The sequence below is a fragment of the Giraffa tippelskirchi genome, chromosome 5 (assembly GCF_054371585.1).
Source record: "Giraffa tippelskirchi isolate mGirTip1 chromosome 5, T2T-mGirTip1v1.2.pri, whole genome shotgun sequence".
Taxonomy (NCBI): Eukaryota; Metazoa; Chordata; class Mammalia; order Artiodactyla; family Giraffidae; genus Giraffa; species Giraffa tippelskirchi.
In genome coordinates this window covers 94,560,421-94,585,652 of record NC_137279.1, presented here as the reverse complement: position 1 = coordinate 94,585,652, position 25,232 = coordinate 94,560,421, and the positions used below count along the sequence as shown (strand labels likewise).

The 25,232-nt window shown below is 45.9% G+C and overlaps 1 protein-coding gene across 8 annotated transcripts in view; it reads right to left on the bottom strand.

Moving 5' to 3' along the window:
- ADAR (adenosine deaminase RNA specific) overlaps positions 1 to 25,232 on the bottom strand; it is a 56,511-nt gene that overhangs the window by 16,580 nt on the left and 14,699 nt on the right. For 4 of the 8 annotated variants that reach the window (XM_081494654.1, XM_081494656.1, XM_081494653.1 and 1 more), the window contains exons 2-7: positions 11,609 to 11,950; positions 4,311 to 5,743; positions 2,257 to 2,440; positions 1,606 to 1,754; positions 881 to 1,025; positions 564 to 754 (exon numbers count right to left, since the gene is read on the bottom strand). In XM_081494654.1, coding sequence (XP_081350780.1) covers positions 564 to 754; positions 881 to 1,025; positions 1,606 to 1,754; positions 2,257 to 2,440; positions 4,311 to 5,743; positions 11,609 to 11,623 — 2,117 coding nt within the window. In that variant the 5' untranslated portion in view covers positions 11,624 to 11,950. The remainder of the gene's footprint in view (positions 1 to 563; positions 755 to 880; positions 1,026 to 1,605; positions 1,755 to 2,256; positions 2,441 to 4,310; positions 5,744 to 11,608; positions 11,951 to 25,232) is intronic. The other 4 variants (XM_081494659.1, XM_081494655.1, XM_081494660.1 and 1 more) reach the window with 2 other exon arrangements.

Genomic DNA, 25,232 nt, shown 5'->3' with positions numbered 1-25,232 from the left:
TGAGTGTCTGTTTTAAGAGGGCCTTTTATATCTCTCGTTCAGTAAAGCAATTTAAAAATTGTAAATATCTATTCATTGGAGCATTTATGTGGTAGGTCTATACACATTTATTTGTAATGACCTCTAAGGCACACGGTTAAGTAGAACAGAAGATGATATATACTTATTTTAAAAAACAGAGAAAGAAAAACAGGCTAATATGTTCATGGACTCAAGAAACTGGTAATAGTATATGAGTCCGGGGAAGGAAACTAGAAGTCTAAAATAGAAATGAGACCTTTTCATCGCACATCTTTTCAATCAGCTTGAATGATTTTCTATGGGTGTATATATCCCTTTAAAAATTAAAACTTGTTTAAAAAAATTTAAAAGGCTCACACTCACTGGAAGAGTGGGTATCTTCTCAAGATGGCTGATCTAGTGTCTTCTCAGAGGCCCTGAGGACAGGGCTCTCTCAGCATGCCCCTCCTGTCATTCACAGCTAATACACATCCTTCCTTTTCCTGGGTTATAGGCTGTCCCACCCTGTGACCCAAGGCTGTAGCCAGGACTGGAACACTCACTTGGGCTCATGAGGAGGTCCGGACTGATCAACCAACTTGAACTCAGCAGCAAAGCCATGGGAGCGGGCGTACTCCAACAGGCCGCCCACTGGGTTGGTGTTCAGGTATCTGACGAGCTCACTGATCCTCCTGACCTTGTTGGGCATCACTGATTCCAAGTTATCGAATGATTCCGTGTTTGTACTTCCAGGCTGAAGGAGAATCAGCCAAAGAGGAACCATAAACACTTAATGGAAACTCTGAGGGGCTTATGGGCCATCCTCCGCCACTCAGTTGCTAAAAACAGCCTGTATCTTGTGAGCAGAAAATGGCCCCACCTGGTCATCAGAAGACGTCGAGCTGGTCGCCTCCCCTTGCAGGGCCTTCATGGCTTCCTCTGCAGCCATCTGCTTTGCTGCCTTCTTGCTTGGGGCGCTGGCAGTGGGGAAAGTATGGGTTCCCATTGCAACACAGTACTGGAACCTGACAGGAGATGAAAGGAGAGGATTAAACTGGTTTTGATAGAAGAGCTTTACCTAGCCTTTGTCAGGTTGTCATCCCTTACGACTTGTAATTTCCTTGCACACATCGCCTCTGTGCCTTGGCTCACGCAGTCACTTCTGCCTTGAAGAGCCGGTGCCTTGCACCCTCCTACTGCCCCCAGTCTCTCGCAGCCCAACTGACCCCTATTCAACATTTTTAAGCATCAGCCTATTTCATCTCCTCCAGGAACCCTTCTCTCGAACATGTAAGTCTGCAGAGCCTCAGAGCAGAGAGCTTCTCAGGTAGACCTAGGTCTTGCACCTCTTAGTCCCACCACCAGCAACCTTCAAGCCACGTATCTCCCTCGTGCTCGGTCCCTGATTTGTCCTGTGAACTCCTAATCCCAGATTCTCTGCTCCACAAGCAGCAACCATGCTCTCAAGGCCCCCCATTTTCCATACTGAAAACAGGAGTGACTGCTCAGTGAAATAATCTGCCATCTCGAGGAGGCAAGGAAGAAAATGTATCTCTCTCTTTTTTGAGAAAACCTCAGCAGAGATACATGATACAAGAGATGTACTTGGGGTCATGGGCAGGGCCTTCTCTGGATAGGAGACGGAATTCACAGGAGCTCCCCAACTTGTGCACACACTCAAGCAATGTAGTGACGGGGTTCTTCCCAGAAAGGAAGGATGTTGCTGAAGGGGTGGTAGTCTGGGACTCTGCAGTCTGTGGAGAAAATGAGACAAAACAAAAACAAAAACAAAACAAGAACAAAAACAGACTGAGAAAACATTGGCTGTTCTGTCACAGCAGAGAAAATGGGGATGGGAGAACTTCTTTCGGTCAACTGCATGTTTGGGGCTGGCTTTCTAAAGGAAGAGGGTTGCGGGGATTTTCTAGGCCTTGCACATCAGTTACTTAAATGTTCTTGGTTTCATTTTGTATCTGCCAAGAGAGGAGATTGGATTCAATAAATTTTAACGCCTCTTTCAACTTTGAAATTCTGCAATTCCAGTTAGGTTGGGAGGGGGCACCAGAAGGAAAGCTGGGTACGAAAAGAGGAAAGGTGGGTTGGTGAGGCGGGGGAGAGGGGACAGCGGGAAGCTGACTCTGAGACAGAGAATGGGTAGGGCAGGCCGAGATTGTTTCATGAGGGTCAGATGATGGTCTAGTCACTTCACAGATGTGGACAGTGAATGGATGTCCTCCCAGAGGGCAGGACACCTACCTTCTCTGATTCTTTCTCTGAGGAATAGTGGTATGATTCTTCTGATCTTCCACTGTCCTTGGCTTTAGCTTCCTCAAGCAGAACTGTCATGGCTTTCATGGCTGCATCCTGCTTGGCCACTTTCTTGCTGCCAGCTTCAGCTGGGGGAAACTCTCGGCCACTGATGACAACTTGGAATTTAAATCTTGATGGAAAGTGATTAGATGTGTGAACACTAGTCTAGGCCATCCCTTCTGCCCTCTCCAAAGAGATCTTCACCCTGGAATTTCCTGCTACGCTAAGGGGCTTGTTGACTTGTGAAGGAGATGGAGGGCAGCCCAAGGGACTCCTGTCCCTTTGCAGGCACAGCCTGTTCCTACTTTTTGGAAACAAAGCAGCCAGTGACTCTCTCTCTCCAAGCTCATTAGAGCAAACGTAGGCACAGGTGATAAGAAACTAGCTCAAGGGAAACCCACTATCCTTTAGCAATGAATTAAGATCAAATCTGTACAAAAAATGATGAGCTAAAATCACCATTATAGTCTTGTTAGCAACCAAAGAGCCTTTACCCTAAAGCAATGGTGGTAGACTCAGCCACCTCAAGGGCAGTTCCTAAAGAAAGCCAAGGCTTCTCACAGCGCAGTCTCATACTCTCCAGACACCTACGGGATCAGATGCCTGCCACTCTGGGGGACCTGTTTTCGTCCCCAACCTACCCTCAGAGATACACCGCTCTCATGGTTTCTTTTGAGTCATCCTACAGCTCTATTTGTCTGCCGTCTGAGATGAAAGGCATATCTCCTTGTTATGCAGAGAACCAAAAAGCATTTGTTCTAGGCCCCTGGACTTAGTTTAGTCCGCTTTTGTTCAAGCTTTCAAATTGGTTCAGCTCTTTGCTCAATCTGGGATTTCATTTAGAAAAGTAGGTCAAATTTCTTATTTCCTGGGTCTTCTGAAATATTTGAACATGGCATCAATGTTTCTTACAGCTGGAGTCCAAAGAAAGGTTAACCACAAAACCCACTGCTGTGCCCCAACTCGGGAAAGGGACGAAGGGAGAAGGAAGGACGGCCATCCTACCTCCACCCCAGACAGAAGCACACCCGTCCTGGCCCTGCCAGCTTTTGGATGCACCCTCTCTTCCTCAGAGCTCCCCTGCAATGTCATCTCAGTGTCATTAAGACGGTCAGAAAAGGAGGCAGGGTCGCCACTGGGAACTGTTAGCCTCATCAGACAGCGGCCGACAGCTAACGTAAAGGTTAGTGGGACCCTCTGCCAGCATGCTCTCTAGCTGCGGCGGGCGGCCACGCAGCTTTAGTGGGCTTTGATCTCTGCTGGGCCCTGCAGCGGCTCCTCCTGGGCCCACCTGTCTTCCTCTATCTGTCTGCTGGCTTGGAAGCGCCTACGGTGCCGGGCCAGGCCAGCTGTCTGAGTGAGGTAATTTCTGATTTCACAGCTTAGGAGTAGCAGCAAGTGCTAGCCCACCCATCTGTGTGGAGGCAGCTTGTAAAATTAGAACCACCACCTTCAACAGGCAGGCAGCCGTGCACACCCTACACGTGCATCCCTTCCCTACGGGAGCTGAGCGGGAGGCGGGAGGGGTAGAGTGGTTTGAACCCACTGCTACTTAGCAGCACAACCCACCCTTACTCCGGTGTGCAGCCAGCTGTTCGTGCATCCCGCGGGGAGCTCAGCTGGCACGGGGTGGGGTGGGGGTGGAGGAGGATGGCACACGGAAGGGGGTGGGAGGGGCATCAAGCCTTCATTACCTCTGGCCTCAGGAGGCAGGCATGACACTGCTGCATGGAAGCTAATAATCTCCAAAGAAGCTTCATTTTAGGCAAGAGTGCCAACCTCCCCCTTGCTCAGCCAAGACACTGGCTGGGCCGAGGTCTATGTTCCCTGCTCAAGAGGTAGAGGAAGGGCCAGACAAGGATGACGCAGCCCACAGGTAGGAAGGAAGAGGGAAAAGACAGGGGCCATCAACCGGCACTGCTCACAAGTCGGCCGAGACTGTGTCAGGAGCAAGAGCGCCTGACCCCAACCTTAGGCACAATTCCTGGGTGGTCTCTTACCGAGGTTCATGGGGTGGTCCGCTCTGCTCTATCATGTTGAACTCACAGGTCTGACTAGCGAACTGGGCATACTCTAACAGGCCACTGATGGGGTTCTTCAGCTGGCACTCTGTCAGTTTCTTGTAGGGTGAACACCGTGGTAAGCCATGACTGTAGAAGGAGGGCATCTCCATGATGGCACGGAACTCACCTGGTGCGGCGTGGATACTATTCAAGTCATCGGGGATGTCATCTGTGGCCCACTGGCCGTTTTCAAAGTCAACATACCCTGTTTTGGAGGGGCCGTTGTCATGAACAGGTGGTTTCAGTTTTACTGGTTCTGCTGTGGCCTCTTGCTTGATTTTTAACTTGACGATGGGTTCCTGCCCATTTTCCACCTTTCCTGGGGTGACCGTGCTGTTGGAGGTGTCTGATGCAGGTAAGTCGCAGGTGGGGACCTCTGCGGTTTTTCTGGTCTCCAGGACAGCAGCAGCTTGAGTGGTTTCAGGAACACTGTCCTTGTTTCTCTTGATCTGTATCCTCTCTCGCTTCTTGTCAGTCAAATACCATATGGGAGGGGTGGTGCCCTGCCTGTAGACATCCCCCTGCCTTTCCAAGTCAATCAGCACAGCATTTACATCCCGGGCCTTAGTGAAGCCAATGTTTTTAGCCAAGTTCAGGGCAGAGGAGTTGGACACATTGAACAGGTAGTCGCAGATCTTTTCCTTGATCTCAGCCATGTCAAGAGGCTCAGGAGGCTCTTCCAAGCCAAACGGGGTGCTTCTGTCTTCAGTTTTCACACTGGAGTCCGGGCTTGGAGCTCCTGGGGTTTGACTGTCTGCTCTTGTTACTTGGCTGGGCTGGTTCTGAACCTGAACCGGGGCTGTGGCTCTCCACAAAGGGGGAGATCCTGCCTCTTGGTGCAGCTTACCCTTCTGTGCCAGAGAGTACAGGAGTCGGTTGATGTCCTTCTTTGGGGCTTGGAGCTTCCTGGCCAGATCACGTGCTGTGGTGGCCTTCCCTTCCCCAAGCTCATCCAAGAGCTCTAGGGTCCTTTGTTCCTGATCCTGGCTGATGGTCAGCCCCTGGAAATGTGAGGAGAGTCTATCAACACCTCTCCATGGCCGAATGCGGCCACGTGGGGAAGGACGCTGGAACCGTCTTGGGAGCACCTGACTACTGAGAGGCACGCCCCTGGGGACACCTCGGATGTGGGGGTGCCCGCCTCTGGCAGGTGGTCCTGGAAACCTCGGCCGGAGCCCAGGGAGGAACGGTGGCAGTAACAGTGGCTGCTTTCCAAATAGGGGCACTTCTGGGAGCTGCCCCTTGAGAAACTCTATTTGCTGGAGCTGGAAACTGTCACGATAAGGTACCCGCTCTGGCTGCTGGTGTCTGTCCCTGCTGTGCTCATAGCCTTGGGCTGGGTGGGCTTGGTATCTGTTGAGAGAATACCCCTGCAGAGCAAGAAGATGGAGAAGAGAGTGAATTAGGACTGTGGTGGGGAATCTGTCCCTTCCGCCTGCTTGGGGTGGGGTGGGGTGGGGTGGGGTGGGGGCTGTATCTGATTCTTATTCAGCTGAGAAGCTGAGTGAGACGTGGGCTTGTGACCCAGCTAGGGTGGCCTGCCCACCTCATAGGTACTACCTGTGGACCCAACAGAGGGAAGAGATGGAGGAGCAGACAGTGAGATGCACAGAGCTCCCGGGAGCATGTGGGGGTGCTGACACCTCAGCACAGCCTTTCCAGCAACCTAGCGCATTGTCTTCCCTTCAAGAGTTTACGGAGTTGAGAACGTATGTTTCCACTCATCAAAAAAAAAAAAAAAAAAAAATCCTTTTACAATCAAGAAAACAAATAAATATTTTACTTTAAAAACAAACAAACACAGAATAACCTACAAGTGCCAAGGGAGTTAGGAAACCATGAAATGGCCCACTGCCCAGCCCCCTTCTCTGTAATCTATCATCTGGGTGACTATAAAGAAACAAGCAAGTGGACTGAGTAGACTGGAACCCCATCCTCCAAGGCTGTAGCAGAGGAAGTCTCCTCACCTGGGGAAGGGCAGCAGGACCTCACAGAATGGTCTAATTGCACTGCCATCCTGGGAAAATCAGAATTTGATTTTAGGGGAACTGGACAGTTTTCTTAGAAAACAGGTGTATTGTTCTCATCCTTCAGTATGATGCCCGTTCCATAAGGGACACCAGGCACTTCTACTCAAACCACTAGGCCTACCTGGATGTATGGAGCTGGTGGTATCTATTCCACATCCCCTTAGCTACTTCCCAATAGCTGCTTCCATGGCACATCTTCAGAAGCCAGTTCTGTAAGCCACAAGCTACGTCATCTTCTCTCAGAATGCCACTCGTTTACCAGAACAGCAAGCACTACGACTCTATCCCCACCCACAGACCAGCGACGCTACCCACAGACCGGGACTACTCACTGGAGGGGCTTATGGGATCCAGGGTTGGGGTGTCAGTAAACACCTTGCTGCCTGTCCCCAGGGCTTGCACATCTAGGAAACGTTCTGTTTCCTCACGCCCACATTCTCCTTATCTGATCCTCTGGAAGGCCACAGGGGCCCGCACGCAGCTGCGTCCCTTTCTTCAATAACTTCAGCTTTCTATTCCCCTACCCCTGCCCCCCGGTCACAGTGAGGGGAGTTCAGCGCCTTCACTGGTCATGCTCACAGTACGCGGGCTGCACAGTTCCTCAGAGCCTCTCCAGTGGCTGCCACCTCCACCTTTCAGCCACACGAATGGCTCATCCAGCTCCTAATTCAATCTCACTGTTACTTGACCACTGAACCTCCAACTCTGAAACTCTTTTCCAGGGTCAGCAAACTTTTTCTGTAAAGGGCCGGTAGGACGACCATCTGTAGCACTTCCTTTACAAAACCAGGGGAGGGCTGCAGTTGACTGTGGGTTGCAGTTTGCTGACTTCTGCTCTTCTCCAACGGCAACTTCCCTGTGTTTCTACAACGTCCACTCCTTCCCCTTGTGGGACCTGCTGCTCATGTGACGTCCACTCCCACCCCTTGTAGCTGCGGGTCAGCCAAACACCTCCTCATTCAGCCTGCATCTCATGGTCAGTTCTCGTCTCTACACAAGGCCTGCTCTCCCCTTTTTCTGTTCCAAAACTTCCAAATGGTGCTGGAGGAGGATACTGCCTCATGCTAATAAGACCATATAAACTCCTCCTCTTGAATTTCTGTTTCCAGGGCTGTTTGGTGGTCAGTTCAGTACAACAAATATACGCCCACTCAATACGGATTGAGCTCTCTTTTTAAAATCCTCCCACAGCTTGGTGACACAGCACCAAAGATCTCTCATCTTTCTTTTTCCTTCTGTCTGTCCCTATCCTTTCTTTCACCCCTTAGATATAATCAGTCCCCAAGGTTTTGTCTACAGCTCTCTTCTTCCTTCCCCAGGTTGATTTCACCCACTCCCCTAACCTTAACCAGTCTTTTTAAGAAACAGTGTTCAAATCTGTTATCTCCAGCTACCACCTGTGCTGAAGCTTAAGACTTGAATTTTCAAATGCTTAGACAATCTGTTCACTTAGATTCTTGACCACTACCTCAAATGCCACACATTCTGAACCAAATTAATTCTTTTCCCTCTCCCAGCCCCTTCTCCTGTTGTTCTTATTATTGTTAATGGCAGCACTCTCCTCTTAGTTATTAAGGCTGGAAACCTGAGTCATCCCTGCTGCCTGCCTACCTTAGTCCCTTGTCTCCCACATCTCATCAGGTAGTTGCAAAGTCCTATCTTGTCTACCACCTCTATCTTTTCTCTTATGTGTGTTTTCCCAGTTCTCAGTTCAGTTCAGTCGCTCAGTCGTGTCTGACTCTTTGCGACCCCATGAACTGCAGCAAGCCAGGCCTCCCTGTCCATCACTAACTCCCTAAGTCCACCCAAACCCATGTCCATTGAGTCGGTGATGCCATCCAGCCATCTCATCCTCTGTCATCCCCTTCTTCTCCTGCCCTCAATCTTTCCCAGCATCAGGGTCTTTTCAAATGAGTCAGTTTTTCACATCAGATGGCCAGAGTATTGGAGTTTCAGCTTCAACATCAGTCCTTCCAATGAACACCCAGGACTGATCTCCTTCAGGATGGACTGGTTGGATCTCCTTGCAGTCCAAGGGACTCTCAAGAGTCTTCTCCAACACCACAGTTCAAAAGCATCAATTCTTCAGTGCTAAGCTTTCTTTATAGTCCAACTCTCACATCCATACATGACCACTGGAAAAACCATAGCCTTGACTAGACAGACCTTTGTTGGCAAAGTAATGTCTCTGCTTTTTAATATGCTGCCCAGGTTGGTCATAACTTTCCTTCCAAGGAGTAAGCATCTTTTAATTTCATGGCTGCAGTCACCATCTGCAGTGATTTTGGACCCCAGAAAAAATAAACCCATCTATCTACCATGAAGTGATGGGACCGGATGCCATGATCTTAGTTTTCTGAATGTTGAGCTTTAAGCCAACTTTTTCACTCTCCTCTTTCACTTTCATCTAGAGGCTCTTTAGGTCTTCTTCACTTTCTGCCATAAGGGTGGTGTCATCTGCGTATCTGAGGTTATTGATATTTCTCCCGGCAATCTTGATTCCAGCTTGTGCTTCCTCCAGCCCAGCGTTTCTCATTATCTCCCACATGAGCTGCCACTGCACCTCTCATCTGCCTCTCTCTTTACGTGCCAGTGCAACATCCCTGCTTCTCCCCCTCCTGCCACCTGTTACAACTTGGGTCCTTTCCATACTCATCTCGTTAGATGCCACCTTCTTCAGGAGACTTCTGACTCCTGCACACCCCAGCCTGTGAGTGTTTCCTCTCCTTGAATTTCTCCCACCCCGCACCTCTTACACCATGTACTTTACCTTTTATCTTAGCTGATTTTTTTTTTTTTTGCTACTGATTATTTTCTTAATGGCACATACAGTCACATACAGATTGTAGTATATCTCAAAGGTGATTAATAATATTGGGTGCCCTAGGAATTATACTAACGTCTCTACTCTCAATAGTCTCCATGTAGTATGTTGGGGGGAGAAGGCAATGGCAACCCACTCCAGTACTCTTGCCTGGAAAATCCCATGGACGGAGGAGCCTGGTCGGCTGCAGTCCATGGGGTCGCTAAGAGTTGGACATGACTGAGTGACTTCACTTTCACTTTTCACTTTCATGCATTGGAGAAGGAAATGGCAACCCACTCCAGTGTTCTTGCCTGGAGAATCCCAGGGACAGGGGAGCCTGGTGGGCTGCCGTCTATGGGGTCGCACAGAGTCGGACACGACTGAAGCGACTTACCAGTATGTGGGGGAGGCTGCAGTCAACTCGAGAATAAGCCTCTGGGGGACAAGGACTACACTTCAGTTATAGTGCCTAGCACAAAGCTGATCCTGAACCAACATCTGCATGAACAAGGCATTGCTAGATATGCGACCTCTTCACCTCATCATTGCTTTTCTTGCTCCTCTTGCTGCATACAACTCCCCCTCCCTCTCCAGGGCTGAGGTATTTGTGAGTACAGTGAGTGCTCGGTTCACAGGACTCAATTATGGGGATGTTAGGGGATTTCTGATTAGCTCTTTGAGTGACCCTGGTGAAAGAACTTTATTTCAAAGTGGCTGAAGTCAGTTTCTAGCTCAATGCTTTCGAGATTTAAACTGCTGCTACTTGGCCAAAACTTGTAAAATATTTGAATGTCTATTTAAAGAAGAGTAGAACAAATCATGATATATTCAGGCTATGGAACCATACTCACAGTTTTTTAAAAAATGGGTCATCTATTTAGGAATGATATAATGTTAAATTAACAAAGAAAGCAAGCTGCAGATGAATATGTATGCTATAATCCCTTTTTTCATAAACAAAAGGAAAAAAAACCATGAATGTGTATGCATGATAGAAAGAACACAGAGAAAAGAGACAAGGAAGGGATACACGAATTTGTTAACAGTTATTTTAGAGAAAAATTAGAGGGAGATTATTCATTTTTCCTTTATACTCCCTAAAATCTCCTAAAAGCCAAACCAAGCCAAACCATCACTTGAGAACAGCCCTGTGGAGAGTCACTGAGTGGGACTGGGAGCAGGAAGAAAGGAGGAAACCAACCCCCATGGTGATCATTCTTAAATCCTTCAACATCCCCCCTCACCCAGCTTCATGCCTGTGGACTATACAATCTATGTGACAAGTCACTTATGCCCTGCAAAGTTTCCCTTTAATCTATTCTCATATTTAAGATTAAGAGAGAAGCCCCCACCTTTACCACATGGGCTCCATAGGGTAATATATTGGTTTGCATAAAAAAATGCTTTTCCCACAAGCCAAGTGTCCCTAATTCTTTTAAAGAAAGGAAAAAAAATACATGTATACATACATGTATGTATATGCACACACACATATACACGCATGTGCATATACTTTACATGTATTTAAAATTAAGGTATATTTATATACAGTAAAATGTATCCTTTTTGATGTATAATTCTGAGTTTTGACCATACAGAGTCAAAGTACACACAGCCCTCTAACCACCACTGAGATCAAGATACAGAACATTTCTCTTTCCCAAAAACGTTTTTTAGGCACTTTGTAAACAGCTTCTTTTCCTACACACAGCTCCTGTCAACAACTGATCTGTCTTCTGTCCCTGTAGGTTTTTCTTCCAGAATGTCATCTAAATGGACTCATATGCAGTTTTAAGTCCAGCTTCTTTTGCTCAGCATCATGAATCTGAGATTTGTCCATGTAGTTGCATACAGCAGTATTTCCTGCCCTTTGTGGCTGAGCAGTTTTCCACTATATGGATGTTTTCTAGTTTGTTCAATCATCGGTTGAAGGACACTAGGGTTTTCCAGGTTGTAGAGATAATGAATCAAGCCACTATAAACTTTCTCCTACGGGTGAAGGAGAAGACGCTCAAAGTCAAGCAGGCTGTCCAAGGTGGGGGCGCGGGGGGAGGTGGCTAAAGGTGGGACTGAGCCGCCATGGGGTCCTAGCAGAAAAGCAGAGTGGGGTGTCTTGACCTGGGCTCAGGCCTTGGTCCTCTGGGGGAGGAGGTGCATTTCCCTCACAAATCCTCTTCCACATTTTACTCAACACAGAGTTAATAAGCATGACGCAAATTTCTGAATTCCTAGAATAGCAATTTTGCTTGGCAAGAAAACACACGCTCTCACACAATACGCATATGTCAAGCAGGAAAACAGGGACGTGAGGTGGGGTGGGGGCGGGGTGGAGGATAAGATGAGCCTAGGCCAGCTGGTTGCGGGCGCCCCGGCTCTGGGCCCTGACCCCGGGGGCTTACCTGCCTTGGGTCCATGGCGCGCCCCAGGCATGTTCCGGTGCCCGCCCGCAGCCAGCAGCGCGACCCTCCGCAGCTGGACCTTTCCCAGGGCAGGCCGTCGGCCTCCCAGACGCTGGGGGCGCCTCTGGAGTCGACTCAAGCCCCGGGAGCAGGGAGCAGGGAGCCGGGAGCTTCAGGTCGGGAGCAGGGCTGGGAAATGGCTCCGGTTCAATTTCACTTTCGTTTCTTCAAACGGACCTCCCTCTTTGGAAAGTTTGGCCGAGGGGCGGAGCTTGCGCAAAGGAGGCGGAGAAAGTCTGGTTTCGTTCCGATTACAAGTTTAATCCTTTCCTTGCATGAGAACTGGGCAAGATACGCTTTCTTTAGGAAAACAGCTATAAAATACTGAGCTCATAAATCCCTCATAACTGTCTCAGGAATACACGGGATAAAGCAAACTGAGAACAAAGCCACCCTGCGAAGCCTAGCGCTGGACAAGAGTCTGGGGCTCTATTTTCTTACTCCCAGATCCTCTCTAAGGTGACCGTGTGTCTCTAAAGTGGAAGGGGGGCCCAAAGCTCTTCAAGTGACTAACTGTCCTCACTGTGAACTATTTACCCATACTCGAGCATATTAACTGACGTTGCTGCAGTTAAAAAAAGGAAAAGGTCTTTTTTCCCTTGCCCTGAGTTTTTTTTTTTTTAACTGTTTCTGATCTGTAGTCAATAACCAAGACTAACCTGATTTGTAAATTTAATCCTGGACCTCAGACGTTGCAGGAGCTACTTTCTGCATATGTTATCTTTTAACTCTATGCTAATCACATCCTGTGTTTGGTGCTCATCTTTCTCGCACTCTCTTTGCAGACCACCCTTTGTAGTTCTTCACTTTTTTTTTTTTGCATTACAGAAAGGAGGCCACAGTACAAGTCAAGAAAGACTATGGACCCAACAACTGGGATACCAGACAGCAGCCGATGACTTTGCAAGAGGAAGAATACAAGACCCTTACACCTTTGCTCCGCATCACTGACCCCTGACTGTGAGCCTCATCCACGGAATCCAGATTCCTCCTGGAAGGCGGGCACAGTTCTTGAAGAACCAGCCTACTGTGCTCTCCCTTCCACTGGCTGAGGATTAAAGCCACCTTTCTATTTCCTCCAAACTCTGTCTCTGTATTTTTTATTTGGCCTTAGTGGGCAGACAAAGCCAAGATCTTGGCTGCATCAACATGACCACATAACAGCCAGCATGTAGTAGCAAAATAATAATATCAGCAACTGACTTAAGGATTTACATCATAAAACCATCCCACCTTTCAGCATCCATCCAGGTAAGGGTGAAGTCCTTTAGATGCCTCATCTCCTTTTTTTTTTTTTTGGCGAGCCCCTGCAGTGGAAGTGGGAGTCTTAACCACTGGACAGCCAGGGAAGTCCCACCTTATCTCCTTAATCTTCACAACAGCTCTGCAAGGTGGGCATTATTCCCAAATTACAGATGTGGAAATGGAGGCTCCACTGGGGCCGTGCTGCTGCTAAATCCAGGTCTGACTGCAGAAAGTCACTCTTCATTACCACTCTACACTCAAATCATGTTACATGATGGCTTTCAAAAAGATAACTTTTGTTGTCAATTGATTTCATGATCAGGCTTACATACCTGCTCTATTTTGTCCAAGATGTCTAGGAAAAGATCAATTCTAATGCTCAACAGCTCTCTTCCCCGCTCACCTTTGAGAAATTTCTTTTTCTGTATTTCATTTCAATTTTATCTCCACTGTGTGAATGAAAAATATTGCCTGCTGTATCAATTAAGCAAAGGATGTTGCAGCTATCAAGTCATCACATTACAGCTATCCCAATAGTGAGCCCTGAGGGAACTCAGGCTAAAAACAATGCCCACCATCCAATCATCCAACTCTGCAGCCCTCTCCTCCATGTCATGGTGCCCCTGGAGGAAACTCAGGATGAGAAAACACAGGATATATCCAGTTTTCTTTAATTAACAATAATTTCTTGATGTTCTGACTACCTGGTCTTTGTTGAAATAACTCCTATATATCCTGGCACCTCCCTTATCTCTGGAGCAGTCTCTCAGAGATATCTGAGAGGCCGTGGCCTGGGCTCAAGTCCTCAGTTTTGTCCGCTGAATAAAACACAACTCTCAGTTTTTAGGCTGTGCATTTTTTTCAGTGGACAACTGCTTATGAGATTTACAAGGCAGTCCCTTCACAGCACTGTCTCCAGCTGATGCCCTTTTTCACCATTCTCTCACTCCATTCACCCAGTTGGTGTGAGCGCCCCTCTCCCCCTGGCAACTTCACATTTCTAATGTAGTGTGCTCCTTCCCTCTCAGTGCCTTTGTGCATTCTAGTCTAGTCTTGAATATACTTCCTCCACAGCTTCTGGTGAAAGTCTTTCAAGATCTGCTTCAAATATTATCTCCAAGGGAAGCTTTGCCCTACTCTGGGTGGGGGAGGGGTGCAATTCGTGGTTCCTTATTTTGTGCTTCTCTCTTACTCAACACTTATCTGTACTAGAGCACTTTCACCATCCTCTGAAAAGCCCTCATTCTTCATTCATTTAACAGAGACTTCACTAAACACCTAACATATGCCAGACACTGTGTTAAGCACTAAGGACATGAGACAAATAAGAGTCCTGCCCCTTCAGCTAACAGTCAGCCTGGTGGGGGAGACTGATGTTTCACGTGATCATCACAATGTTATGAACTACTTGTTTATATATCTGCCTTTAGAGCTGTAAAGCCTTCTCCTGGGGCAGGGAACTCCCCACATTCCCTGATAGTGACCTTCAGGGGGCTGGTTAGTTGACTGAATAACAGACTGCTCCGTAGAAAAAACAATGGGCAAAACAGTGGCACAGGAATGTCACAAGAAGAAATTAAAAATATCAGCACACATAAGAGACAGTGCTCTATCTCATCACATTAAGGAAATCAAAGCAAAGCCTCTGTGAGTTACTGTCCATTATCAAATAAGCACATTAACCAGCTGATGAGAGCAGGTGAGAGCAAGGGTGCAGAACAGCTGGTAGTTATTACAGGAAACCTGGGAAAGGTGTGAATCTACATACCCCACAATTCAGCAACTTCACTCCTAGACCAGGACACACATACAAGAAGTTGGTAGTTGCATTATTCATAACAGCTTCCAACCTGAAACTGGAGAAGGCAATGGCAACCCACCCCAGTACTCTTGCCTGGAAAATCCCATGGACGGAGGAGCCTGGTAGGCTGCAGTCTTTAGGGTCACTAACAGTCGGACACGACTGAGTGGCTTCACTTTCCCTTTTCACTTTCATGCAATGGAGAAGGAAATGGCAACCCACTCCAGTGTTCCTGCCTGGAGAATCCCAGGGACAGGAGAGCCTGGTGGGCTGCCATCTATGGGGTTGCACAGAGTCGGACACGACTGAAGTGACTTAGCAGCAGCAGCAACCTGAAACCACCCAAATGTTCCTCAAAAGGAAAATGGATAAATGGTGACATCTGCTTATGAGAGAATATTATATAGCAACAAAAATGAAAGAACTATAACCACATGCAACAAGGTGGTTAATCATCTAAATGTGATAATTAGTGAAAGAAGCTATATACATATTGACATGGTTCCATTTATATAAAGTCCCAAGCCAGGCAAAACAACTATAGTATACCCTGCAAAGACAGGATGGTGATTATCTCTAGGGTAAGAAGGAGAGCTTTTGACTGGAAAGGAAGGTTCTGGATGCTGCTGATATTCTAGTTCTTGACTTGGGTGGTGGCTACATACATGGCTTTCCAATAATTCATTAAGGCATACACTGATGCTTTATGCACCTTTCTGTATGTATGTGCTGTACTTCACAATTTTAAAAGGTTAAAAACAACAGTAAACTCTTCCTATAGCAATTCAGTGTCTTCTTTTTTTCATTTAAGTAAAATGAGTTATGTCTCACCTCTGCTTTCTTGCCTTCAAGCTAAACAATCCCAAGGCCTTTCACCCTTCCACAAGAATGATCCAGAAAAGCACTCATCACAGCTACTGTGCAGGGGAAGCTGCATCGCTGTTGCCTCCGTGGCTTTGAATCAAACCCAGGATGCAGGGGGGAAGCAGGAAGGCGAAATTTGTTTCCTAAACAGAGAGTCAGTGTATGCCTTGAAAGAACAACTGCTCTTGTCACTTAATCTCAGCAGCTCAAGTAACTGAAAATAGTCTTATTCATAAATGTTTCATCTCCTTGCCCTCAGTGATTGTTTCAGCTCCCACAGGGTTGTGTGGTGGTGACATCAGTCTTGGTGCTGTTCTATTGTAGGGGCCTGGCAAGTTGGATGAAGTTCTTTTAAAAATTAACCAAAAGTATTAATTAATAACACTTGAATTGCAGTGTTGATTGCAAGAAAATTAGAGATGAGCAAACATGGTCAAGCGTGAAAGTATTAGTCGCTCAGTCATGTTTGACTCTTTGCGACCCCATGGACTGTAGCCCCCCAGGCTCCTCTGTCCATGGAATTCTCCAGGCAAGAATGCTAGAGTGGGTTGACATTCCCTTCTCCAGGGGATCTTCCTGACCCAGGGATCAAATCCAGGTCTCCTGCATTGCAGGCAGATTCTTTATCATCTGAGCCACTGGTGAAGCCCACACATGGTCAAAGCTACCCCTAAATCTCCACTGTTAATTCACCGGTGCTCACCCTTGCTGTTTCCCCTGTGTATCCAGGCTCCATGGACACATATATGCAGCTCTCCTAACACAGGTGCTCACCTCCCCAGGAGCTTGCGACTATCTGCTGCCTGGCAGTAGCTCCAAATGCAGGACCTCCTGTGAACGTACTACCTAAGGTTACTTGCTAACAATGGCCTAAGTGATAAGAGTTACTGTCTAAAAGTAGGTAATTACTCCAAAAGCCCCCCATTCAGTGTCCTCAGAAATCTGGCTTCCACATAACACTGACAAGCTCTGGCTCCATGTGCGCCTTTGGGGACCTGGACTTGCCCAATTACGGGGAAGGACATGTTATTATCTGGACTACTGAGTTGGTTTTCATTTCCAGACTCTGCTACTCTTGTTTTTGAACTATATATATAACTGTTAATCTCACTTTGTAATGATTAATTTGGCTTGCTGTGGATTTTCTGTTTAACCTTCCTACCCACGTGTGTGCACGCTCAATCACTTCAGTAGTGTCTGACTCTTTGCGACCCTATGGACCATAGCCTGTCAGGCTCCTCTGTCCATGGGATTCTTCAGGCAAGAATACTGGAGTGGGTTACCATGTCCTCCTCCTGGGGATATTACCGACTCAGGGATCAAACCTGTGTCTCTTGCATCTCCTGCATTGGCAGGTGGGTTCTTTACCACAAGCACCACCTGGGAAGCCCCTTACTGCGTGCAGGGATGCATATTTACAACAACAGTCTTTCTAATCTGTAATTTCCCATAACCAGACTTTTCTGCACATATGGGCTATATCCAGTTGGATCATCTATCTCCCTACTGTAAAGCAGACGTCTGCAAACTCCTTCAATATTTGCTCATACAGCAGATACTGCAACAAAAATGGACTGCCTGTGAATGTGTGCGACTGAACTTGCAGCACATTATCAAAAAAGTAATGAATTACTGAGTTATTTTAAATACTAGCGCACTATTTTAGAAGAGGATCTGCACCTAAATAAACTCATGTTCTTATCTTAACTCCTAGGAAATACGTAACAAGCAATTCATAGAGTTGCTAGGCATACATTTATTGCTTTCCTTTTTTGTTGTTTCAATATTTAATCACTGGGTTTTTTATTCTACTAGACAGCTACTGCCACATCAACATAACTTTCACAATTCCCAGGGTCTTCCTACAATAACCTGACTTGCTTCAATAACCTATAAGGCTTCCTGTGGGCAGAAGAGCGAACTTGCCCAACTGGTTGAGCAGTGCTCCACAGCCGTCTCTATGCTGATGTATATTCTATTAAGAGTATTGACTAGACTGGCTTTTGAAGTTACAAGAAAGCAAGAGACGCCTTAGGCATCCCCGGAAAAAACACAGGTCTCCAGAAGTGGCCTCTACCTGCTCAAAGTTACCCAGTAAATGAAGGAAGAAAAATAGTATTTATCAACTATCTATAGGCATTGTGGTAAGTATTATATTTTAAAGATATACTAGTAATAATGCCAAAATAATATGAATAGTAATGGCTTACATGCCTGCGCTGAATATTTTACATGTAAGTTTAAAGTGTGAATGTACATTTGGTCTCACGAACACTGCACACGCACAAGATGACTACACGGCTTGTGGTTTTAAGCACTAAGTCCCAACACCCTGAAACCACGTCTTCTATGCTAGGTTGGTCTGGCAAGAGGGACCTGACTGAGCTAGTTTGGCTCTAGCCAGAGGGGCTCAGCTACTGGTCCAAATTTGGGTTCCACTGAGTCAAAGTGAGACTGTTAGTCTAGTTAGAACTGGACACGGAACAACAGACTGGTTCCAAATCAGGAAAGGGGTACGTCAAGGCTATACACTGTCACCCTGCTTATTTAACTTATAACCAGAGTACATCATGAGAAACGTTGGGCTGGATGAAGCACCAGCTGGAATCAAGATTGCCAGGAGAAATATCAGTAACCTCAGATATGCAGATGACACCACCCTTATGGCGGAAAGTGAAGACCTGAGCCTCTTGATGAAAGTGAAAGAGGAGAGTGAAAAAGTTGGCTTAAAACTCAACATCCAGAAAACCAAGATCATGGCATCTGGTTCTATCACTTCATGGCAAATAGATGGGGAAACAATGGAAACAGAGACAGACTTTATTTTGGGGGGCTCCTAATCACTGCAGATGGTGACTGCAGCCATGAAATTAAAAGACAGTTGATCCTTGGAAGAAAAGCTATGTCAGCATATTAAAGCTAGACAGTATATTAAAAAGCAGAGACATTACTTTGCCAACAAAGGTCTGTCTAGTCAAAGCTACGGTTTTTCCAGTAGTCATGTATGGATATGAGAGTTGAACTATAAAGAAAGCTGAGCGCCAAAGAATTGATGCTTTTGAACTGTGGTGTTGGAGAAGGCTTGAGTCCCTTGGACTGCGATGAGATCCAACTAGTCCATCCTAAAGGATATCAGTCCTGAATATTCATTGGAAGGACTGATGCTGAAGCTGAAACTCCAATTCTTTGGCTCCCTGATGAGAATCAACTCATTTGAAAAGACCCTGATGCTGGGAAAGATTGAAAGTGGGAGGAGAAGGGGACAGAGGATGAGATGGTTGGATGGCATCACTGACTCGATGGACAGGGAAGCATGGGGTCCATGCAGTCCATGGGGTCTCAAAGAGTTGGACACAACTGAGCGAGTGAACTGAACTGAACTCAGTCAAAGTCCAAAGGGGAGGGACCTTCGCTCTCACTCTTGCCTTCTCTCCTTTCTTTCCCCTGGGACCTAGCCTATGAGTGGCTGGGCTCAGTCCCAGCTTCCAGCAAGGGCAATGTCCTCATCTCCATGGCTTGCAGGAAGCAGAGGGGACAAGTGCAGTACTGTTCTAGGCAGGCCTTAGGGCAGCCCCTGTCCCCTTGCCCCCAGAATTCTGCAGTGTTTCCTGGGGAAGTGGGCAGAAAGCCTTTGCTTGCTTTCTTTCCTTTTTTCTTTAAGCATCTAGCCTTAACTGACCAGTTTTTATTCTGCCTTCACAACAGTATTAGAGGAAATGTAGCTTGCCCACTACCTGTAGATGAAGAGCTGGAGACTAAGGACAAGACTGGGGGTCAGAAGGAGGAGGCAAGGTTGAGGGACTTTTGTGGAACTGAATTTCAGTGGATTGATTTTCTGGGAATTGACCTAGAGCCATTTCCAGGTGACCACAATTTTCTTCCCAAAGGGAATGAATAAGGCTTTGCTAGATTGAGGGCAAGAGAAGAAGGGGGTGACAGAGGATGGGATGGTTGGATGACATCACTGACTCAATGGACATGAGTTTGAGCAAACTCAGGGAGACAGTGAAGGACAGGGAAGCCTGGCGTGCTGAAGTCCATGGGGTTGCAAAGAGTCGGACAAAACTTAGCGAGAGAACAACAAAAATTCCTAATATATGTCTTTAAAAGCATTTCCTTCAGCATTGACAAGTTCAGAAAAAAAAAATCCATCTATGCACACAGTGGAGAAGGTGTGTGAAGACATGGCAGAGAGAGATTTGAAGATGCAGGCCTTGAAGATGGGAGTGATGTGGCCACAAGCCAAGCAATGCAGCCAGCCACCAGAAGGTGGAAGAGGCAAGGATTGATTCCCCCCAAGAGCATCTAGAGAGAGCACTGCCCTGTAACACTTCCATTTCAACCCAGTAACACTACTGACCAGATTTCTAGCCTCCAGAACTGTGATAGAATAAATGTCCATGGTTGTAAGCCATCAAATCTGTGGTCATTTGTTATCGTAGCTGCAGGAAACTGAGACACCATCCTCCACAGGCTGTGCAAATCAGGGACCTCTGGGTGAAGGACTAGCACAGACCATGCTGCGCAGCCAAGATTTCTGCATTTTCGGGGCTATCAAGGAAAAGGTGGAAAGAGACCAGCTGGCATAGACAACACATGCACAGTCACAATTTCCACTTTTTAGTTAAACAGTATAGCCTTCTCGTTTCTATCCAGCAGAATTACATTTTTTGTTTTATTTGAAGGAAAGGTTATTTCTATAATATAACAAAGACTACTGATCATAAACCAACAGCCAATATCATATCTAAAATGGAATAATTAGGAATTCCCACTAAAACAAGAAATAAAGGGGGCCACCATTACCGCCATAATCTTACTTCCTCCATTCTGAGATGTACTCCAAACATTTCTGATATTGGGATGTGAATTACATATTGTTGTTGTTTAGTTGCTAAGTCATGTCCAATTCTTTTGTGACCCCATGGACTGTAGCCTGCCAGTCTCCTCTGTCCATGGAATTTCCCAGGCAAGAATTCTGGAGTGGGTTGCCTTTTCCTTTTCCAGGGGATCTTCTCGACTGAGGGATCAAACACATGCCTCCTGCATTGCCAGGTAGATTCTTTACCACTGAGCCACCTGGGAAGCCCATGAATTATATGCATGGATATTAAATTATATATTGGGATATTTCGACTGCTGCTGCTACTGCTGCTAAGTCGCTTCAGTCGTCGACTAATAGTCCCTAAAACTATTATTAAATTGATAGCATGTTCTTATGCTCAGTGGTCTTAAAATCAAGGAAACATGGTATTTAACATTATTCTGAAAATCCTAGCATATTTTATAACACAAAACAGAAGAGATAAATTAACAAAAAAAGAAAGAAAAATATTTGCAGATGATAATATCATAACCCTAGTTGATACAAGAAGATTGAAACTCTTTGGACCACCATCAGTTAAGGAATATGGCTGGATGTAAGAGAAATATACAAAACACAACACTTCCTTACTTGAAAAACACTATATTCTTAACAGCAAATAAAATATTTTTAAAAAGGTAAACAGAGACTTCCGTGGTGGTCCAGTGGTTAAGAATCTGCCCTGCAATGCAGGGGAGGTGGGTTCAATCCCTGGTCGGGGAACTAAGATTTCACATGCTTTGGAGCAACTAAGTCCACATGCTGCAACTACTGAGCCCACATGTCACAACTACTGAACACGTGCGCCAAAATTAAAGTCTGTCTGCTGCAATGAAAGCCCCCACATGATGCAAGGAAGATCCTGCATGCCACAACTAAGACCCGAGGCAGCCAAATAAACAGACAAAATATTTTTTTTAAATTCAAATTAAGAAGAGGAATATGGGAATAATTCTAAAAAATGTGAAGAGGCTAATGTGTGAAAATGTGTGGAAAAGTACAAAACTCTGTTGAGGAATAACTGTCTTAAATGGAAGGATACATCAGTTACAAATGTGATGGCTGAACAGTTTATGGCTGCCAATTAGTGCCAAATTAAACAGCAGTTTACTGCAAATTCTAATGAGGTTGGGGCAGTAAGGAGTGGTTGCCTGACAAAATGATTAATGTTCAAGTGCAAGAAAAAACAAGGATCGCCAAAATACTTTTTAAAAAGAGGACAGCTATACTGATTAAATCAAAGCAGTGCTAGTATAATACCAGAATGGAGCTACAGAGCAGAACCACATTTCCTGATAGACCCTAGTGTGTGTACAGATCCAACGCATGACAGGAGCCAAAAGCAGCAGCAAGGGGAAGATCAATTAGTCTATATATGGAGCTTGGCTAATTGACAGGCTTTCTAGGACAAAAAAAGATCTATTTAACCCTCCTATACTGTTGGTGGGAATGTAATTTGGTACAGCCACTATGGAGAACAGTATGGAGGTTCCTTAAAACACTAAAAACAGAGCTACCATATGACCCTGTAATCCCACTCTTGGGCATATATCTGGAGAAAAACATGACCCAAAGGGATGGTGGTGGTGGTTTAGTTGCTAAGTTGTGTTTGACCTTGGTGACCGCATGGACTGTAGCCCACTAGGCTCTTCTGTCCATGAGATTTTCCAGGCAAGAATACTGGAGTGGGGTTGCCATTGATAAAGCACCCCAATGTTTACTGAAGCACTGTTTATAAGAGCCAAGACAGGGAAACAACCTAAATGTCCATCAACAGAGGAATGGATAAAGAACATGTGGTACATATATACGATGGAATATTACTCAGCCATTAAAAAGAATGAAGCAATGCCACTTGAGCAAAATGGATAGACCTAGAGATTGTCATACTGAGTTAAGTCAGTCAGATACAGAAGAAGAACTATCATATGACATCCCTTGTATGTGGAATCTAAAAAGAAATGATACAAATGAACTTACAAAACAGAGCGAGACTCACAGACTTAGAAAACGAACTTATGGTTGCCAGGGCAAAGGGACAGTTAGGGAGTTTGGGAAGGTCATATACACACTGCTATATTCAAAATGGATAACCAACAAGGACAGCACATGGAACTCTACTCAATGTTATGTGCCAGACTGGATTGGAAGCGGATTTAGGGGAGAATGGGCTGTGCTTAGTCGCTCAGTTGTGTCTGACTCTTTGTGACCCCCATGGACTGCAGCCCGCCAGGCTCCTCTGCCCATGGGATTCTCCAGGTAAGAATACTGGAGTGGGTTGCCATTTCCTTCTCCAGGGGATCTTCCCAACCCAGAGATATAACCCAGGTCTCCCGCACTGCAGGCAGACACTTTACCATCTGAGCCACAATGGATACATGTATGGCTGATTCCCTTCAATGTTCACATGAAACTATCACAACATTGTTAATCGGTTATACACCAATACAAAATAAAAATTTTAAATTTTGAAAGAAAAAAAAATCTACTTAAAGCCTTTGTTGTTGTTCAGTCACCCAGTTACGTCCAATGCTTTGTGACCCCATGGACTGCAGCATGTCAGGCCTCTCTGTCCCTTACCATCTCTCAAAGTTTGCCCAAGTTCATGTCCATTGCATCGGTGATGCCATCCAGCCATCTTATCCTCTGATGCCCTCTTGTCCTTCTGCCCTCAATCTTTCCCAGCATTAGGGACTCTTCCAATGAGTCAGCTGTTCCCATCAGATGACCAAAATACTAGAGTTTCAGCTTCAGCATCAGTCCTTTCAATGAGTATTCAGGATTGATTTTCCTTAAGATTGACTGTTTGATCTCTTTGCTGTCCAAGGGACTCTCAAGAGTCTTCTCCAGCACCATAGTTCAAAGGCATTAATTCTTCAGTGCTCCACCTTCTTTACGGTCCAGCTCTCACAACCATACATGACCACTGGGAAGACCATAGCTTTGACTTCCATCTTTTCCCCTTCTATTTGTCATCAAGTAAAGGGACTAGACCTGATAGACAGAGTGCCTGATTAACTATGGACAGAGGTTCATGACATTGTACAGGAGACAGGGATCAAGAAGATCCCCAAGGAAAAGAAATGCAAAAAAGCAAAATGGCCATCTGAGGAGGCCTTACAGATAGCTGGGAAGAGAAGAGAAGCGAAAAGCAAAGGAGAAAAGGAAAGATATTCCCATCTGAATGCAGAGTTCCAGAGAATAGCAAGGAGAGATAAGAAAGCCTTCCTCAGCGATCAATGCAAAGAAATAGAGGAAAACAACAGATTGGGAAAGACTAGAGATCTCTTCAAGAAAATTAGAGATACCAAAGGAACATTTCATGCAAAGATAGGCTTGATAAAGGACAGAAATGGTATGGACCTAACAGAAGCAGAAGATATTAAGAAGAAGTGGCAAGAATACACAGAAGAATTGTACAAAAAAGATCTTCATGACCCACATAACCACAATGCTGTGATCACTCACCTAGAGCCAGACATCCTGGAATGTGAAGTCAAGTGGGCTTTAGAAAGCATCACTACGAACAAAGCTAGTGGAGGTGATGGAATTCCAGTTGAGCTTTTTCAAATCCTCAAAGGTGATGCTGTGAAAGTGCTGCACTCGATACGCCAGCAAATCTGGAAAACTCAGCAGTGGCCACAGGACTGGAAAAGGTCAGTTTTCGTTCCAATCCCAAAGAAAGGCAATGCCAAAGAATGCTCAAACTACCGCACAATTGCACTCATCTCACACGCTAGTAAAGTAATTCTCAAAATTCTCCAAGCCAGGCTTCAGCAATACGTGAACCGTGAACTTCCAGATGTTCAAGCTGGTTTTAGAAAAGGCAGAGGAACCAGAGATCAAGTTGCCAATATCCGCTGGATCATCGAAAAAGCAAGAGAGTACCAGAAAAACATATATTTCTGCTTTATTGACTACGCCAAAGCCTTTGACTGTGTGGATCACAATAAACTGTGGAAAATTCTGAAAGAGATGGGAATACCAGACCACCTGATCTGTCTCTTGAGAAACCTGTATGCAAGTCAGGAAGCAACAGTTAGAACTGGATATGGAACAACAGACTGGTTCCAAATAGGAAAAGGAGGACGTCAAGGCTGTATATTGTCACCCTGCTTATTTAACTTATATGCAGAGTACATCATGAGAAACGCTGGGCTGGAGGAAGCACAAGCTGGAATCAAGATTGCCAGGAGAAATATCAATAATCTCAGATATGCAGATGACACCACCCTTATGGCAGAAAGTGAAGAAGAACTAAAGAGCCTCTTGATGAAGGTGAAAGAGGAGAGTGAAAAAGTTGGTTTAAAGCTCAACATTCAGAAAACTAAGATCATGGCATTTGGTCCCATCACTTCATGGGAAATAGATGGGGAAACAGTGTCAGACTATTTCTGGGGGCTCCAGAATCACTGCTGATGGTGATTGCAGCCATGAAATTAAAAGACGCTTACTCCTTGGAAGGAAGGTTATGGCCAACCTAGATAGCATATTTAAAAGCAGAGACATTACTTTGCCAACAAAAGTCTGTCTAGTCATGGCTATGGTTTTTCCAGTGGTCATGTATGGATGTGAGTGTTGGATGGTGAAGAAAGCTGAGCGCTGAAGAATTGGTGCTTTTGAACTGTGGTGTTGGAGAAGACTCTTGAGAGTCCCTTGGACTGCGAGGAGATCCAATCAATCCATCCTAAAGGAGATCAATCCTGGGTGTTCATTGGAAGGTCTGATGTTGAAGCTGAAACTCCAATACTTTGGTCACCTCATGCGAAGGGTTGACTCATTGGAAAAGA